The sequence below is a fragment of the Phaenicophaeus curvirostris genome, chromosome 1, assembly GCF_032191515.1.
Source record: "Phaenicophaeus curvirostris isolate KB17595 chromosome 1, BPBGC_Pcur_1.0, whole genome shotgun sequence".
Classification (NCBI taxonomy): domain Eukaryota; kingdom Metazoa; phylum Chordata; class Aves; order Cuculiformes; family Cuculidae; genus Phaenicophaeus; species Phaenicophaeus curvirostris.
The window spans coordinates 72,555,588-72,572,734 of record NC_091392.1 but is presented as its reverse complement, the minus strand read 5'-3'; the positions used below and the strand labels follow the sequence as shown (position 1 = coordinate 72,572,734).

At 42.4% G+C, this 17,147-nt stretch overlaps 2 protein-coding genes across 2 annotated transcripts in view; both read left to right on the top strand.

Moving 5' to 3' along the window:
* Positions 1-17,147, top strand: part of ITPR2 (inositol 1,4,5-trisphosphate receptor type 2) — a 998,050-nt gene that overhangs the window by 961,118 nt on the left and 19,785 nt on the right. The window lies entirely within an intron of this gene.
* On the top strand, positions 753-1,478 carry LOC138716963 (uncharacterized). The gene has a single exon (XM_069850127.1). The coding sequence runs from the start codon at positions 753-755 to the stop codon at positions 1,476-1,478; it is 726 nt and encodes a 241-aa protein (XP_069706228.1).

Here is a 17,147-nt window from a genome sequence, read left to right as displayed (position 1 = left end):
AGGCCACCCACGTTCCCACCCCGCCTGCGCCACAGGGATCTCTGGCTCCCATCCTTCCCTGCATTCGCTGCTGCCCAAATGGGGCAGAGGTTATTTTGGCAGCACGTAACAGGATTTCCTCCTGTTTGCAGAATTTCCAGAGCCTCCCTGCAGAAATACCTTCTCCATGGAGATGTTACAGCAACCTTCCAGTACCTGAAGGAGCTACAGGAAAGCTGGGGAGGGACTTTTTTACAAGGGCATGCAGTGACAGGACTAGGGGCAAAGGCTATAAACTGAAGAGGGGCAGATTCAGACTAGACATAAGGAAGAATTTCTTCACGATGAGAGTGGTGAGGCACTGGCACTGGTTGCCCAGGGAAGCTGTGGCCGGAGGTGTTCAGGGCCAGGCTGGATGGGGCCTGGGGCAGCCTGATCCAGTGGGAGGTGTCCCTGCCCATGGCAGGGGGGCTGGAACTAGATGATATTTAGGGTCTTTTCCAACCCTAACTATTCCATGCCTTACTGGCTCTTCGGCGTTCACCTCCCTTTCAAGATCCCATCAGGGCCCCAGGACTGGTAATAAAACCACAAACCGGTTTGGGAACAACAAGCCCGCGGGGTTTCCTCGGCTCTTTCCCATTCGGCCCCGAGGCTCGGCGCACGGAGCCCCGCGCGGTGCCTCCCACATCCATCCATCCATCCATCCCCCCCTCACCCTCCCCGCTCGCCGAGCCGCGAGGGGCCGGCACGTGGCGTCCCGGCAAGGGCCGATGCGCATGGCCGGGAGCCGCCATCCTGCCCGAGCGCCCACGAAGGAGCCACGATCTGGCTCCGGCCCCCGCAATCCCACCGACCGAGCGCCGGCAGCCCCCGCGCCCAGAACCCGGGGCCCCATCCGCCCCCCTCCAGCATCATCCTCCACTGGGAACCCCATCCATCCATCCTTTCATCCATCCATCCGCCCCCCTCCAGCATTCCCACCACCACCAGGAACTCCATCCATCCCTCTCCAGCATCACCCTCCAGCACGGACCCCATCCACCCATCCATCCCCCTCCAGCATCCCCACCACCACCGGGAACCCCATCCGTCCCCCTCCAGCATCACCCCCACCTCCCCACCGAGGACCCCATCCATCCCTCCCACACACAGGGGTGACCCCATCCGTCCCCCCTCCAGCTTCCCCCCCCTCAACCGCGCTCCCCAACCGACCACCCCTCCAGCATCATCCCCCACCGGGAACCCCCTCCACCATCATCCCTCACCGAAGACTCCCTCCACCCTCCTCCAGCATCAACACCCTCCCCCTCACCAGGAACCCACTCAAGCATCAATCCCCCACCGGGGACCCCCTCCAGCATCAACATCTTCCCCCTCACCGGGGACCCCTTCTAGCACCCTCTAGCACCCCCACCCACCCCGCACGCACCGGCGAGGCAGGGCGCGAGGCGCAGCGTTGGAGACTCAACGGCTGCGGCGCGAGGCGCGGGCAATGAGGGCTGCGCAGCGGAAGGGGCGTTCCCGGGGCTCGCGGGGAGGCGTTGGCCGCCGCGCTCAATCCCCGCCAAGGACGGAGGCTGAAGGTGCCGCCGCCCCGCCCCGGGCCAGGGGAGGGGCTGGTGCTGGGGGACGCGTCCCTCTTCCACGGTGTGATAACTAGGCGATAGATTTTGCTTGCAGATGGTTTGTATGTTTAATTAGCTGGTGATATAAACCTGCCCTGTATAGAATCATAGAACAGTTTGGGTTAGAAGGGACCTTGAATATTATCTCGTTCCAACCCCCCTGCCGTGGGCTTCCCACCGGATCAGGTTGCTCAAAGCCTCATCCAACCTGGCCTTGAGCACCTCCAGGGATGGGGCAGCCACAACGTCCCTGGGCAACCTGTGCCAGGGCCTCACCACCCTCATCGTGAAGAAATGCTTCCTTATATCTAGTCTAAATCTGCCCCTCTCCAGCCATTCCCCCTAGTCCTATCACTACAAGCCTTTATAAACAGTCCCTCCCCGGCTTTACTGTAGCCCCTTCAGGTACTGGAAGGTCACTGTAAAGTCTCCTCAGATCCTTCTCTTCTCCAGGCTGAACAAGCCTGACTCAGCCCATCATCATATGGGAGGTGATCCAGTCCTATGATCATCTTTGTAGCCTCCTCTGGACCAGTTCCCAAGAGATAATATGCAGACTGTCTCCAGATACGGATGAATAACCTGAAAGAATGAACTCTCAGAGTTGCAAGAACTTGTTGATATGCTCAATTGTCTTGTAAGATGTAGCTTTCTTAGGTCAAGAGAGAGCCTGTCTTAGGGCTGCGAGAATTTGTTGTTGTGCTTAATTGACTTGTGAGATGTAGTTGTTTTCAGTCAGGAGATAACCTGAAGGAAGCCTCCCGAACATGGGTGGTTAACCTAAAAACATTCTTTGAGGACTTATGTTGAGGAATTTTTAGATCCAAATGGGCACAGATATTTAGACGTGCACAACGCAGCTTCTGCACCTGAATAAAGTTAGCCTTGTAAAAGAATTAGTCACTGTAGAGGACACCTTGCCTTTAAGGTTTTTCTCTGTTTTATTAGAAAGTTGCTCTGCCTTGTACTCCTGTCATTTTTCTGGGGAAGTTTTCCTCAGTAGTCCTTGACTTGTTATTTTGTAGACCAGAGTGCTCACATAGCCGTTTCTCATGGGAAAGCATAATACTGTAGGTAAACAATGATTGTTTACTGCTAAAGGAGAACTGACAAATCAGCTTGTAACACCACAGCTCACCCCTGCTGAAGAGGGGTATAAATGTAATGTAAAATCTCAATAAAACGGCTTCACTTGATCATGTTGGTCATGTGATGTCCCTATCCTCTGCAGACTTACATGGTTCTTTGTCTAAAACTAGTATATATAAATACTGCTTTTGTAAGATGGGATGCCTTTTTTAGAAGGGCATCCGGTTCAGTGCTGAATTGTAAAATAAAAATATTATCACCCTTGCTTCGAAGACTTTGTCCTTTTCAGTATTTTACCAGTGAATAGATGTTTCTCACAATAGGCCCATAAACTTGGCCAGAAGGAGCATTCAGGGGAATAATAGAATGGGTTGGGTTGGAAGGGACCTTAAAGATCACCCAGTTCCACCCTCCTGCTACGGGCAGGGACACCTCCCACTGGATCAGGTTGCTCAAACCCTCATCCAGCCTGGCTTTGAACACTTCCAGGATGCTTGCTTAGTGCAAGCAAGAAATTCAGCAAAAATAAAGTGTTTTACATGCTTTTCTAGGGGAAAGTTGCTCGAGATTGTGGTATCTGATTGTTACACTCTCTGCTTTTTACCCTGCAGCTGACTTAAGTTGAATTTTTTGTGGTTGAACAAATCCTGCCAAGGGACAATGGCATGCTTGGAGTCACACACAAATGCTTTGGCAGGAACAAGGAATGTAACCTGATGCAGTGCTTCTCCTCCCCCTCCGTCTGCTTAGGCCCTCTCCACATCACACTCTTTCTGACTATTTCACCACACCTCAGTCGGGCATCACTTTAAAATTGTGGCATATAGGACTTACGGAATGAACCCTTGGAGCGTGCATGGAGTTTTGTGCCTTGTTAAATAAGCACATCCATCACTGTAAATAAAAGTAAAAGTCAGATGATGTGAAGTGCCTTTCCTCTGACCTCTGGAACTGAAAATTTGGGCATATGATTTGCCAGTGTTGCTGAGCAGAGAAGGGGGAAGTAATCTGTTGAAATTCCTGTGGGACTAAAGCATGTGAAATAGGAAAGGACAGCAAAGAGTATTTTCTCCTAACACTCTAACATTACTTCTTTCTAGCTGTAGAAGAGGAAAGGAGAGGAAAAATACTGAACTGTACACATTTATTTTCACTGGAAAATAAAAAAAAGCTTTAGGTTTGTGGTCACAAACGATTAATTCTCTCTCACAAGAAGGAAAGCAGAACAGTAGATTCCAAAGTCCTCCCAAAATGTCTCTGGGTTAAATGTGACTAGGCTAGAGAGCCTAGCCCTTCCCATCTAAGTCTATGGTTACCTTTCATTTCTGTTGTTGTGGCCAGTTAAAGTTTTATCGGTTTTTTGTTTGGGTTTCTTTGTGTGGTTTTTTTGCCAGGATAATATTAGCTGGATTAATTCCCTCTGGCTCAGCAAGCAGCCAAACAAGTGCTGGTGCCAGCACAAGAGAGGTAGTGAGCGCAAGTGGTGAGAAAAGGGTCAAACCTGCTTTTATGGGCATAAAAGCAGGACCATATGGACCATAACCTACTTTGCTTCTTTACATTTTTTTTTGACATTGCAAAGAGAGGGAAAGGAATGATTTAAGTAAGCCGTCCACATTGCACTTAAGGTAACAGCTTGCCATAGATCAATTCAAGACTTTGGTAACTACAGCTGAAATGGGAGCTAGAGATAGGTGATAATTCCAAACTGAAATGTAAAGGTGAGGAAGTTTATTCTGTATAATCCAAATGGGAAAGTGGACAGCTGAACTTTAAGAAAATAAGGGAGAAGGGAGAACAAAAGGTAGGAGAGAAAGGAGAAAGGAGAACATGAGGCAAGAGAGGTTAGGGAAGCGTTGGAGCAAAGTGCATTCATTCCTGAACCAGACCCAATAGGATGTGCTTGTAATTGACAGGATCCTTCTCTCTCCTCATGAGTGTTCATCAATCACTCATCATAGTTGCATTTATAGAGGAAAATGACACTTGTCTGTTTGCAAGGTCTTAGAGCTTTCAAAGGCACAGCGGACCATCTACCACAGGTTACAACAGCTCTCCTAGGTTCTCATTTAGATTAGGATTTGTTTTGCTTGCGGCAAAACATGGGGTATTTAATGCCCTCTCTGAAGCACTTGCAATCTAAACATGCAATGCAGGTGTAGGGCAGCAGAAGAAAAGATTATTCTCTTTTCCTGCTTTTAGTTATTTACTAATTTATTGTCTACATGATGGAGGATTGAGGCACAGAGAGGTGAAAAGATCTCCCCAAGGTCACACTGGAAGTCTCTTGGTGACAGGTCACAGTTTCAAAGTTCAACTCTAGTTTGACAACACTGGCATTTTTGATGAAGCAGTTTTCCTGAAAAACAAACCCTAGTGTTAAGGGACACAGTCTAAATAAATTTGTCCAGTAACCTTCATACAATTACAACATATGTTTTGTGTGTACATTTTAATTGCATTTAACTTTTAGTTTGTATACAAAGTCTGTAATTAGGTAAGTCTGAGATGCTCCACTGCTTGCATTTGTCCCGTCATCATTCCAAAACACATGAAAGTAGGTATGATTTTTCCTGCTGTTTCTTTTTTTTCAAAACTACAGTTAAACCTGCTTAGAAACAGAGATCTCACTTGAAAAATTCTGTTAAAGGAAACCCTTCCCGCAGCAAAATTTTGGTGATTTAATGTCCACAGACTTATGATGGCTGTAGTCCTAAGAAAGTAAACATTATGAAGACAATAACTTAGGAAAGGAAGTCCATTACACTTCAAGAAGATGGGTTGTAGGCAGGAGGACCTAAGGTAAAATGTGATCTGTCACTGTGTTAGACCTGGTAGATCAGGTCTTTGGACTGTGGGATGGATATATCCTAAGCATTATTTCACATGGCTGTAATGGAGAAAAAAAGAACTAGTTGTCCAGCTTTGCAAAATACAGAGAGCTACTAGAAATAAGTGCTGGTGCATACACAGTGCTTGCAGATGCTGAATTAAAATTCTAGTTCACATATATTTTAATTTTGTGCTTACTCATTTGAATTTTCTCTTCGAAGGGGAAATAAATCACACAGTAAAGAAAAATTATCTTGGAATGGCAGTTCTGCAAACTTATTTTACCTCAATTTCATTTGAAGGAATGATTCCTTATTTTTGTCACTGGGCCTAGTTTCTGTTTAGTTTTTGCTTGAAGATTTTACTGTGTTATACAGATTACACATTCATAATACATAAGTGTTTTATAATGTAGTTAATTAAAAAAAAACCAAATATACATCACATACACGTATGCAGAAGTTTGCATTGTGATCACTTGCAGCTGGAGTTCCTAGTGGTAGCAGAACGGATGGAAAACTTCTCTTTAAATGAATCTTTCTTATCAACTCATCGTAATAGCATGCATTTTCTAAATAATCTTGATTTACTCTCTATTTTGGGGCATTTGGGTGTGTAGGTCCCCCCGGTAACTCCAAGAGTATGCACGGGCATGCAGAAGCTGACCAAGACAGCACATCTGGGAGCCATAGCAAGTGAAAAAATGGGGCTTCTTCTGACGAAGCTGCATCATGGTGGAGTAAGGTCTTTGCTTCAGTGTTTGGGACCATAGTGAAACGTGATGATATTATTTAATTAATTTCTTTGATATCAGAGGACATAGATGGTCACAAATTTTTTTCAGTTAGGTAAGTAGTAGCACTCAGTTTGTAGCAACTAAACTGCCTTGATAGCTCTGGCTCACTAAAAAGTTCAGCAGAAACAACAGCTGCTAAATAAAACAATAAGACAGAAGTGGGCCAATACAGTATGATATACACCTATGAATCTGGCAAAGGACCTGGCTTGGGAAGGACTTCCTCTCCCTCTCTCCCTCCCTCCCTCCCTCCCTCCTGTGCCCTCAGTAATTCTTCGTATCCTTACACAGACTATGATCTCCTCTTTTCCCCACTGAGCCAATGTTGGTAGGGCCTCACAGGATTGCTATCATCATCTTGGTAAAATATGATCTTAAAGAAAAGGAAAAAAAAGAGAAGACCATCCTAAATATTTTTGTCAAAAATCCTGTTTAATTTCTCTTTAAATTATCAAAGAAATATTTTGAAACATTTTGTATTCTGTTACAATCCATTTTGTACACCTTCTATGGATAAGTAAAGTCTGTCTTCCACAAGGACCATTCAGTCAATGCCTTCCAACTACAAGCAAAAATATATAGAACTGAAAGTTTTTATGGCATACAGACAGTGATTTAATGTCCACACAATAAGGATGATTTATTTTCTCTGAACTGGTTAACTGTTCAGCAAATTTAGTATTCCCAAGATTTTTGTGTATGGATTTTGTTCATTGTATGTCTGAAGAATCTAATATATCTTTGTCAACCTAACACCTCTCTGGACACTTACGTGTGATAGTGCAGTCACAGTTAGAGTGTGTAATCACATACTGTAGTGCATCTGCCTGAAGAGTGACATGTGCCACTGTGTTTCATCTAGTTAGAAAGATTTGTACAGTAATGCTGTATACTATACTTTATTATGTTACAGTAGGGTTTTTAGTAGTGCTTCACATAGAAACACATAATCTTTCTAATGACTTCTGAAGTAGTTTCACAATTGTAGGACTTATTACCTCTTTAGGAGTTGATTCCAGGTTTCCTCATATGCATATCATATTTGGAAAAAATACTATACTATTTGAACCCCCCACATCTGGACATTGCTTACACTGAATTTTATTAAAGAACAGAGTCATCTCTCCCACTCCCTTCCACCTCGACATTCACTTGCACGATCCCACATTTACTTTGTTAAAAATTGTTGTCATTCTGAAGACAGACCAAATGCATTTTTGCTTGTTTTGTAGAAACATACTTCTGCCCATACTCTCTAGTACAGTCATAGACTTCCAGCCACTGCCTTTGAAGCAGATCGCTGATGTAAAGGGTCAAGGTTGATCGACTGCTCTCCTTTTTGAGAAGTGACCATTGATATCTTAACTAACCTTTGCCAGGTTGTACTCTGGACCCATCCTGCTCTGCCAGTTCACAGAGCAAGTTTTGTGGAAAACACTGTGAACACAGCTGAGCTTCCAGAGAGTGTTATTTAACATATTTCCAGGTACTGAATAATGTTTGGCTCCATCACTACAGCTAAGTCCGAGGAAGGGCACACTGCACTGAACCCATTGGAGGCTTGTGGTGGTATTGATGGAAGTTGGCGGATACCAATGAGACAATGTAGGGCAGCATCTTACCCCTAATGGTATTGGCTTTATGGGGAGAGGGAGGAGAACTGTTGGCAGCTGCACTGTGTCAATGTATATTTAAATGCTGGGGGCACTCCTGGAGTCTCCTTAGTCACAGCTTAATTTAGCTGACCCGCATATGTCCTGAGAGGTGGCAACGGGCAGCAATACAAGAGCCTCTCATTGGAGAAGGCACAGTAACTTAGAACTCTATCAACCTGGGGGGATTTGATCATGAAGGTATTCGAGTATCTGTGCCAGGTTGATCTCATAGAAACATTTCCTTAAACACATGTATTTCAAACCAGGAACTTTTCAAAATGTGAGAATAAACCTTGTTACCTTTAAAATCACACTTGGTGGCACGCCAGGAAGAAAGACTATGCTCTGAGTCCCAAGTGACCCTTGACTCTGCTAATCTGTTCATGTGGCTTTGCAGGGAAAAAAACTCATTGCTGAAAGCAAGGACAGATGCTTGTCCTGTGCTTAGTGAATAGAGTTACATTTTCAAGTAGTGAGCATAGAGGGTGCACACAAAGGTCAGGTAAGACATCCATGGACACATTTTGGATCTTCTCTTCTAACCTGTAACACAGAACATAATTATACAACCAATCAAGCATCTATTTTGGTTTGTAATGCTGTAGGCAAGGCAAAGTGAGCCATGAGCTTTAGGACGACTGTAACATATACCTTTGATTTGGATTTAACAGGTGCCCGCTTATAATTTCTACAATTCTTTTGGATTATTGTGAGGAACTGTTGTTTTCTTTAGTACACACCATTGCAATATTCTGAAAGAAGAACCATTGAAATGCTTAATGGCTGGCATTTGTAATCTGACCTGGAAGATTGCAATACATTCTCCTTGCTCTAAAGTTGGGTCAAACCAGCGGAGATAAGAAGTCATTGCTTTTTGGTTATTTGGCTCCTTCTAAGTACCTTTATTTTGGATATTGATGCTCCTCTCCTCTAAGAAAAGAAGCTAAGACATATAAACTGTTCCTCAGTTCTTCAAGTCACCTCCAAAGCAAGTTTAAGGTGTAGGAGGAAAAGCTCATGTCCTCATTACTCAGGTTGACTTCTCCAGACACCCCTCACCCACCACAGGCACCCACTGGTGTCTGCATGTAACGCAGACTCCCAGCTTTGACTCTGTGACTCACACCTAAGCAAAATGCCTGCAGAAGAAGGGATTTGAGCCCCTCCTGGTATGGCGAAGGAATAAATAGAGGGATGGCGATATTCCCAAGTGCTAGTACTTGCCTGGGAAAACTATTTTCATCCCCCACCACAGTCAGCAGAAACTCCTTCAGAAGTGATTTAAGGCATAGTAAGAGATGCTGGCTTCAGAAGCTAAGCCAGCTTCAGATTTTTTGCCCCACATTCGCAGTTTTCAGTCCTGCATCACCGTTTGCTACCACCTTTTCTGTATTGCCGCGATTGCACTGGGGACAGGATCAAAAGCAAATCCCTGTTTTCAGGGAGGTCATTTATATCAGTCCATTACCCAGCCACATGGCAGTGACAGCAACATGAGAATGGGAGTGAGAAATTCCAATGTGGGTGTATGAACTCCTTTAAGCCACTTCCACCATTAAAGTTCTCATTTACAGAGCAGCTAAGGGTGAAGTTGCTGAGCAGAGCTGAGTGAAAGGAGGCAAGAATGGACTCAAAGCACTGCCCTCCATCCCTTAATCATCCCTTGCACCCACCAGCTTTTAATGCTTCTCTAATCTCTTCCTGAGCTGATTCAGCTCATTAAATCAGCTGAAAGCTATCACTTTTCTTTCCTTGAAGTAGTTTTCTGTTCATTAGCCAGATGACTGGGTTCAGTGAAGTGCCCAGCAAACACCAGAGGCAGCTCAAGAAGGGCCAGGATGAGCAGGCACAAAGAGAGTCCCTTCCTATTGTTGTGGCTGAGAAACACTTGATCAGCTCTCTGCCTCTCCTGCAACTTCAGACTAAATTAAGCCTGTGCTCAGACTACAGAAGGAGCTGGGGATGGGGATTAGCTTCACTCAGCTAAATTTAGTCCATGTGAAAACCTCTTCCTGTACCCACTGTTGTAATTCAAACACTTCTTAATAATAGTGCATGTACATAGACTATTGTAAGTTGTCTTGAGCAGCATAATCAGCCCCAACACCGATATCAACTAACACCAGCTAGATAAACATGGCATTTTTTGACTTGGTATGTGCCAGAGATTTACTGTTTACATTTAGCTTGAACTCTTGAAACCTCTGTGTCACTGTAAATTTACCAGCTAATACCGAGACATACACATGTGTACAGCAGGAGATTTGATAGGTTCCGAAAATCACGAGCTCCCTGTAATGTGTTGATTTGCTTTTTAGCACCTTAAGAAAAGTAGGTAGAAATTTACCTTTCCTGGATTTCAGTTTTAGTGATCATGACTTAAATAGTAATTAAAAAGAATGGATTGAATAAGGTGCATGTTAGATGGCAGGGTCTTTTGGCTTACAAAAGTGCAACTAGAAGTATTTTATTTTGAAAGTTTAAAAAAATTGGGAACATTTTGCATGAAAGTCATTCTGAAAGCAGATAAAAACTGTATTTTGTGTGTCAATGAATTGTCTTATCCTTTTATAACTTGATTGTGACTGCTTTGCCTACTTGGGCTGGTTCTGTGTCTGAAAGGTGGAGGCCCTTATCCTAGCTGTTTTGAAGAGTTCATAGAACCAAACCAAAAAAAATTAAAGAACATTATGTAATAGATATTAACACCCTCATTTTTTCCAAATCATCTCTTTAGTTACAGATCATCATTCTACTCATTGCTGTCTTTAGCGATTGTCATATTTATTTATTTAGTTTTACATCAGTGAATAGAATAAAACTCCTTAGAACTTATTACACCCTAAACTTATTTCATACTTTTCCTTAGTACAGCTGATGAACCTTGTAGTTGCTCACATTCGCAAACCTATTCACATTTGAAATTATTGAATATATGGTCCTGCTTAATGCATGTCAAATCGTATCTGCCTGTGTTATTACACAAGTGATATTCAATATCATTGCAGCTGTTGTACCTACTTGGGGAAGTGGTGCTTACCTTTCAAACCAAATACATGTCCAAAACTGATTACATTCCACTTCCTCTTTAGTTATTTCTTCATTGTACAAAACATAATTAAATAGTTTGGCATATGATTGGAAGTACATTATGAGGACATTTGCAGCACCGCGTCTCTGGTGGTTACTTCATGTAATAAAGGAACTTGACATCTGTCCCTGTTTGTATATGGTAATTGTTTGCTGTCGTGAGTTCTGAGTAGCAACTCAATGAGCTGCGTGAGCATGGATGGTTACCTTCATCCATTGCCTCTTTCTGTTACTCTTTGCACTAACTCTTATCCTAATTCCCACTGTGCTAAGATTTCATCAATGCTACAAAGGATTTGGTAGTGCTGTTAGACTGTGTAACTATGCCAACCAGTTCTCTTGGTGGAAGCTCATATTGTGGAGCGAGGGCTTGCACCTTGGACAGTTTGTCACCTCTGCATATAAAACAAACTGTATTAAACAAAACACTTCTAATATCCAGTGTATGCAGAGGTAATTGTAGTTAAAGAATAATTATACTGTAGCATAATTATATTATTCTATATGGTGAGTTCTACTTGATAGACTGTAGTCTTCTGACAAACTTCAAATGGATGTTACTGCAGCAGTAATACTTCCAAGAAAGGACCAGGTCTCTGCTTTATTTTTGATGTGGTAAATGAGAAAAAAAAATATAGTTGTGACTTCTGGACAACTTCCCAGTTACCTTTTAATGTATCATTTGTGAGCTATAATGTTATCTAAATATCAGTTATAAGATGGTAGCTATTAAAGGAAAGCAGAAAAAATATGAAGAAAAAGCCTTGCCCTCTTCCACTTGTTTTTGCCATGGAAAATGTCTGTGGTCACTGGGCTTGGGCAATATTAGCTTCCATGGATGGCTGATAGGTGAAGGAAAACAGCTCATTGAATGATCTGACTGTCTTGAGGCTGACACTGTGATTCTGAAATCTGACATGACAGATGTGATAGTGAACTGTTGACCTAGGGAATGTAATTGGAGAAAACACAGACCCTTACAAACATCAATGGCAGACTATTGGCACCTGACACTTGATCCTGAGGGCAATTTGACCAGTCCTAAAACATAGGTTAAGAGGATGAAGTCCCTGTAGAGGTGCATGCCTCTCACTAGGATTATAAAGGATTCTGGTCAGCTGGCTTAGAAAACTTCCTAATGGGGAAATGTAGGAGAGAGGAACACACACTTTAATGATGGGATTCATCTCATCTTCCTTTAGATAAACACAGCATAGATGTTTACCTGTCTAGTCAACTTAAAGTGCAAGTTAAAAAGAAATTATTTTGATTCATCTGTTTTAATCTAGATGTTACATTGGGAAATACATTAAATCCCAGAATTGTGGGTTTGCTTTGCTTCACTCCAAAACTGAGCTGAATCTTTGTAGGGGGCAAGATTAATTTTCAGCGTGGTCAGTGATAGAAGAAAAGCGGGCAGGGATATGTAATGCAGGGGAAAAGGAGGAGGTGGGGACACTGCTTTCAGTACTGGCCCTTCTTAGCGCAGCGTAAGCCAGTCATGAAGCTGCACCTTCAGAGCAACATGAAGGTCATTCATTCCAGCTGAATGCCAGGCTGCAGGGGCCAGTCAGCATGTGCTCCTATTGTGCCAGTGCCAATTTCAAAGAAGAATTATTTTAGCCAAAGCAGCTGCCAAGGTCAAGTGACTGCCTGGGTATTTATAACAGCAGGGCAGTGCCATTAAGCAGTGTTCAGTGCCCAGATTTACAAAAGAAATTAGCAGGTCTTGGAACGCCATCTCCAGCTCAGGTTCCTTCTGCTGTTCATGTGGTAGATGTCTGGTTCACAGCTACAACTTGACCTCATTATTGGATGTAAAAAAATGAAATCAGGTTGGGTTACTGTAGGGATGGGACACAGTGGATTCCTGCCAAGTGTGCTCTGTAAAACTGGGTCTGGCCAGTCCTTAGGCAACTGATGGCATGTCAACATGAAAAATCACACCATTGAAGTCATCACAGGAATAGAAATGGAGAAAATCAAAGTTCTTCTGCCTGCTAAGGGTCTCAGAGGTACTGGTTCTGGGAGTTCTATGCTCTTTAGACCATTGTGCTTCTTCACTGATAAAATATAAGGCAGCATTTGGTGTTGTAAAAGATTCTGGGCATTTCTATGTCAAACAGTAAGATAACAGCAACATCTCTTAAACAAGCAGTTGTGAAGTACGTGTGTCAGGGGCCACTGAAGTTGTCTAATTATATAACCGATCATGTCTGTCTTCACTGACACTAGTATAACCCTCACCTATTTCAGATATCTGAGTCAGGAAATAATGTGTGCTTTCCTACTAACTGAGTCTCATATAAGCCCTTTATTGTTGCTGCTCCCACTTCGAGTGTGTCTCCCAGTTACTCTGGTCCCTTTCCAACTGGTCTGAAGATTGAAAAACATAGTGGAGATAGCCCAGCTTCTGCTGATCTCTGGTTTCCTTCAGGTGGAAAATGAAGATCAGCACCACATAGTTGGATGGCATCTATCATAGTTGTCTTGGCATCTATCTTCAATGACAACTTTCTGATTTGTGCTTGGAGGGATAAATTTGTTAGCTAGCAAGCTCAGGGAGGGCCAGGGCAATGTTTATTTTCCTGATTGGTATCTTTTGCTCTATGCTCTGTTTGGAACTTCAGCCTAAAAGTCAGTGGAAACTCCAAATGGAACCAAAAATGTTACTGGTTTTTATGCTCTTGATTACAAAATCTGATTCAAATCTCCAGGCGCAATCATAGTACAAGCAGTATTATATCATGATGCCTCACAGTCTGTTGCATCTATTTCTACTCTGTCTATCTTGGCTGCCTGTTTGCTTCAGCACTGTTGCCTCCTCCGAAGTTATGTTTCAGCCCCACTGTCAGTGAAATTTACTCTGTGCTGAATTCCATGTCAGGTTACTATTTGTGTACTGTGTATACCTATCTCCATAGTATTTGTCATGATCACATTTAAGCCGATAAATTATTTTCATGATCTTTTCTATTATCTAGTTACTCTTTTGATCATGGAATAGAGTTTTCTTTCAATCAGTGTCAGTAATCCATACGAAAACTCCATTGTTTTTGATAATAACTGTATTATCCAGACTTAAGTTCCCTTTAGTCCTCCCTTTAAGGTCATTGCTTCTCAGACTGAGAAACCTTTGGAAACATTACCCAAGCACTGTCTGATCTTTCATTTTCCCCTTGGCTCCAAACACTTTTCTTAGCATGAATAGGTACTCTGTCTTTTTTTTTTTAAATTATTTTGTTCACCTACTAGGTGCAGAAGAACATAAACCCAAAAACTAATTGTTTTACAGACTCTCTGGTCTAAAAGCTTAAAGTTGGAGCTTGAGACTTCTTATGGAAGGAATATGTTGTTTCATAGTAAACATGTAAACCAAGAGCAAACAGACAGCTCCAGATATGGTTAGACATCTTGGAGACAGCAGTATCAAGAGATAATATAAAAGGGGTTGCAAAGGTTGTGTGAAGGCCCAAGGGTTTACAGTTTATATGTAGTTGGATTTGCTGCCAATGAGGAAGAAAACAAAACTGCTGTTATGAAGCAAAAAATTAGAACATTTAAAGAAATTTATGCCTAATTAGCATTGTGAATGACAGCCTCTGTTATTATTTATTTCCACTGCATTTCATGTTATACCAAGAAAGACAAAAAAATAAAGGAAAGGAAGGGTGATAATCACAGAATCAGAGCACAAATGAAGTTGAGAATGTGCTAGAGTTTGTAGGGGTGTTGAACTTAACAGAACGCATGACAGTGACTTATAAAGGCCACCAAGAAAATCATAAGCTAGGGGCTTTATAAGAGCCAAATTAGCAACAGCCACAGGAAAGAAAGAAACACCACAAATGAGCTAAGGATGTCTGTGCAGTGTTCCTGAGTGCTAGGAGTCAGTCTGCTCAGAGATTGCTGGCAAGTCCCTTCACTTCTCTGACACACACTTTTGCATCTGTACTCCTTGTAAAGCACTTTGAGACTTGCAGAAAACAAGCAGGCTGCTGCACTGAATGGCTGCTGAATATGATCAGAGCAATGGGTCATTTAGTCTAGTATCCTGATACTTGTTGTAGTGAAAAAGGAATACAAGATGTGTGACAAACACTGAGCGAAGGGACTTCTGGTATGTCCTCCTAACTTCCAGCAATCAGTGGTTTAGGGATGGAGTTTGCTGCTAAATTTGTCATTTGTTGGAATTCACAATGGTAAAGCCCTAACAACACCCTAACAACAAGGAGTCCTCGGACCAACACCAGCAATCGAGGGAACAGTGGTTAAATCTTGGAAACACCTGGCACAGTTGTTTCAGAATGAGCTCCAGCACAAAATCCCAGATCTAAACCAGCCACATTCAGAGCATTTCAGTTCTGGAGTCCTAGCATGGAAGACAGCTGGGACATTTGATGTAATCTTATTGCTCAGTAGAAAAATTGTCAGCTCATGACTACGTCTGCTTTGTGGTAATTTCACATTACAGATAGAGTTGTATAAAACATGTTTGGTTTAAGTTTCCTTAACAAGGCTCTCCAGTAATACACATTTAGAAGTAATTATTAGACAAAGCTCAAGTTCAGGTCCTGATGTGGTACTGTGAATGAAGGGAGGTGATCATCTCAGGCGTTCTAAAGGGCTCACTAATACAAGAAAGCAATACCACTACCTGTGTAACTCAGCCCGTCTGGAAGGTAAATCTGTCTTCCTTGGCTCACATGACCCCTTGAAAGGACAAGAGTCCAGTTTCTGCAAAACCACTGTCTCAAGGGCTTGTAAACTCCTTTATTACCTTGTGTAGCATCTTGCTCCTTACTTAGTTCCATTTGCCCAATAACATTGCTTGCAAAGTAGTCAGAACTGATATGGGGATCTTAAGCGAGCCGAAGCAAGAGAGTCTTTTGGCTCCATGTGGAAGCTGACAATGTGGAGAGAAAGCATTAATGTTGGAAGTGCATCTTATAGTTTTCCCTTAAAATGAATACAAATAAATTTCTTTAACAGATTAAAAAAACATTTCATATCTAGTCACACTTACACTTTCTTCTTTAAACCAGTAACAAAATTATTTAGACTTGTTTTCACTGTTAAAATAACTTGTCCCGCAAGCAGAATGTCATATATTTACATTTTGTTGTGGGCTGTTCTTTTAGGTATTCTGCCAGTCAGGCTGAAGTAAGCTCTGAGGCATTTAAACAAGGAAATTCAAAAGAATAAGCAACTGCACAAAGAAGTGCTCTTCCTCTTTGGAGTCTGGATTCACTGAATGCATTGAAAGGCTTTCAAAGCAGCATCCTAAGAAGGAATAGAAATGATTAACAGTGTTTAGAAGAGAGCACTGTCTTATCATGTACTGCCTTAGTAGAGTATCAAAAAATATTAGTGATCCAGAAGTATATAACCCCAATTATTCAGTGCTTATAATCTACATTTCTTTCTAATAGGTTGTTCCATGTACAGACATGCAGGAATCTTACATAGACTCAACCTTTTGTAAATGCATCTTTTTCAGGACAGAATGAGAGCCTAAAATATAAACACAAAACAATAGTGGAGGAAAAATTATAATGAATTTAATTTGAAGAGATTTTAGTTTCTCAGTGCACATAAACCATGTCCCATTTAAACCTGCTGAAGTCAGATTTGTTTCTACCCCTGTAGCAAGTGAAAATTCTGTGAAAAAAAATGCATATTCTAAATGTTCTTCTTGAAATTTCTGTTTCCTTTTTCACATAGACACACACAGATTATTCTCTGAAAGTAAACCGTTGGGGAAAGGTTATGTTAAAAATTTACTAGAAGCCTTAACTCAGCACACAAAATCTGAAGTGCCTTTGTGTTTGTCTAAAGTCTGCAGTGAGTTTGCTTGGCTATTCCTCTCTGCTTTGTGAACAAGGGCTCCCATCCGGAAGCATCAGCACTCTTTGTGCTTATTGACACCAGTTGTACTGGAGATAATCTTTACTTAAAAGGTTGACTGTGTCTCCTCTACATCTTGGAGTCAACAAAAAAACAGTGCTGAAGTTGTTTGTTTGCCCAAAGCCCTCTCTTCTCCAGCAAACAGAGTAATGTACCAACCTCCTCCCTGAC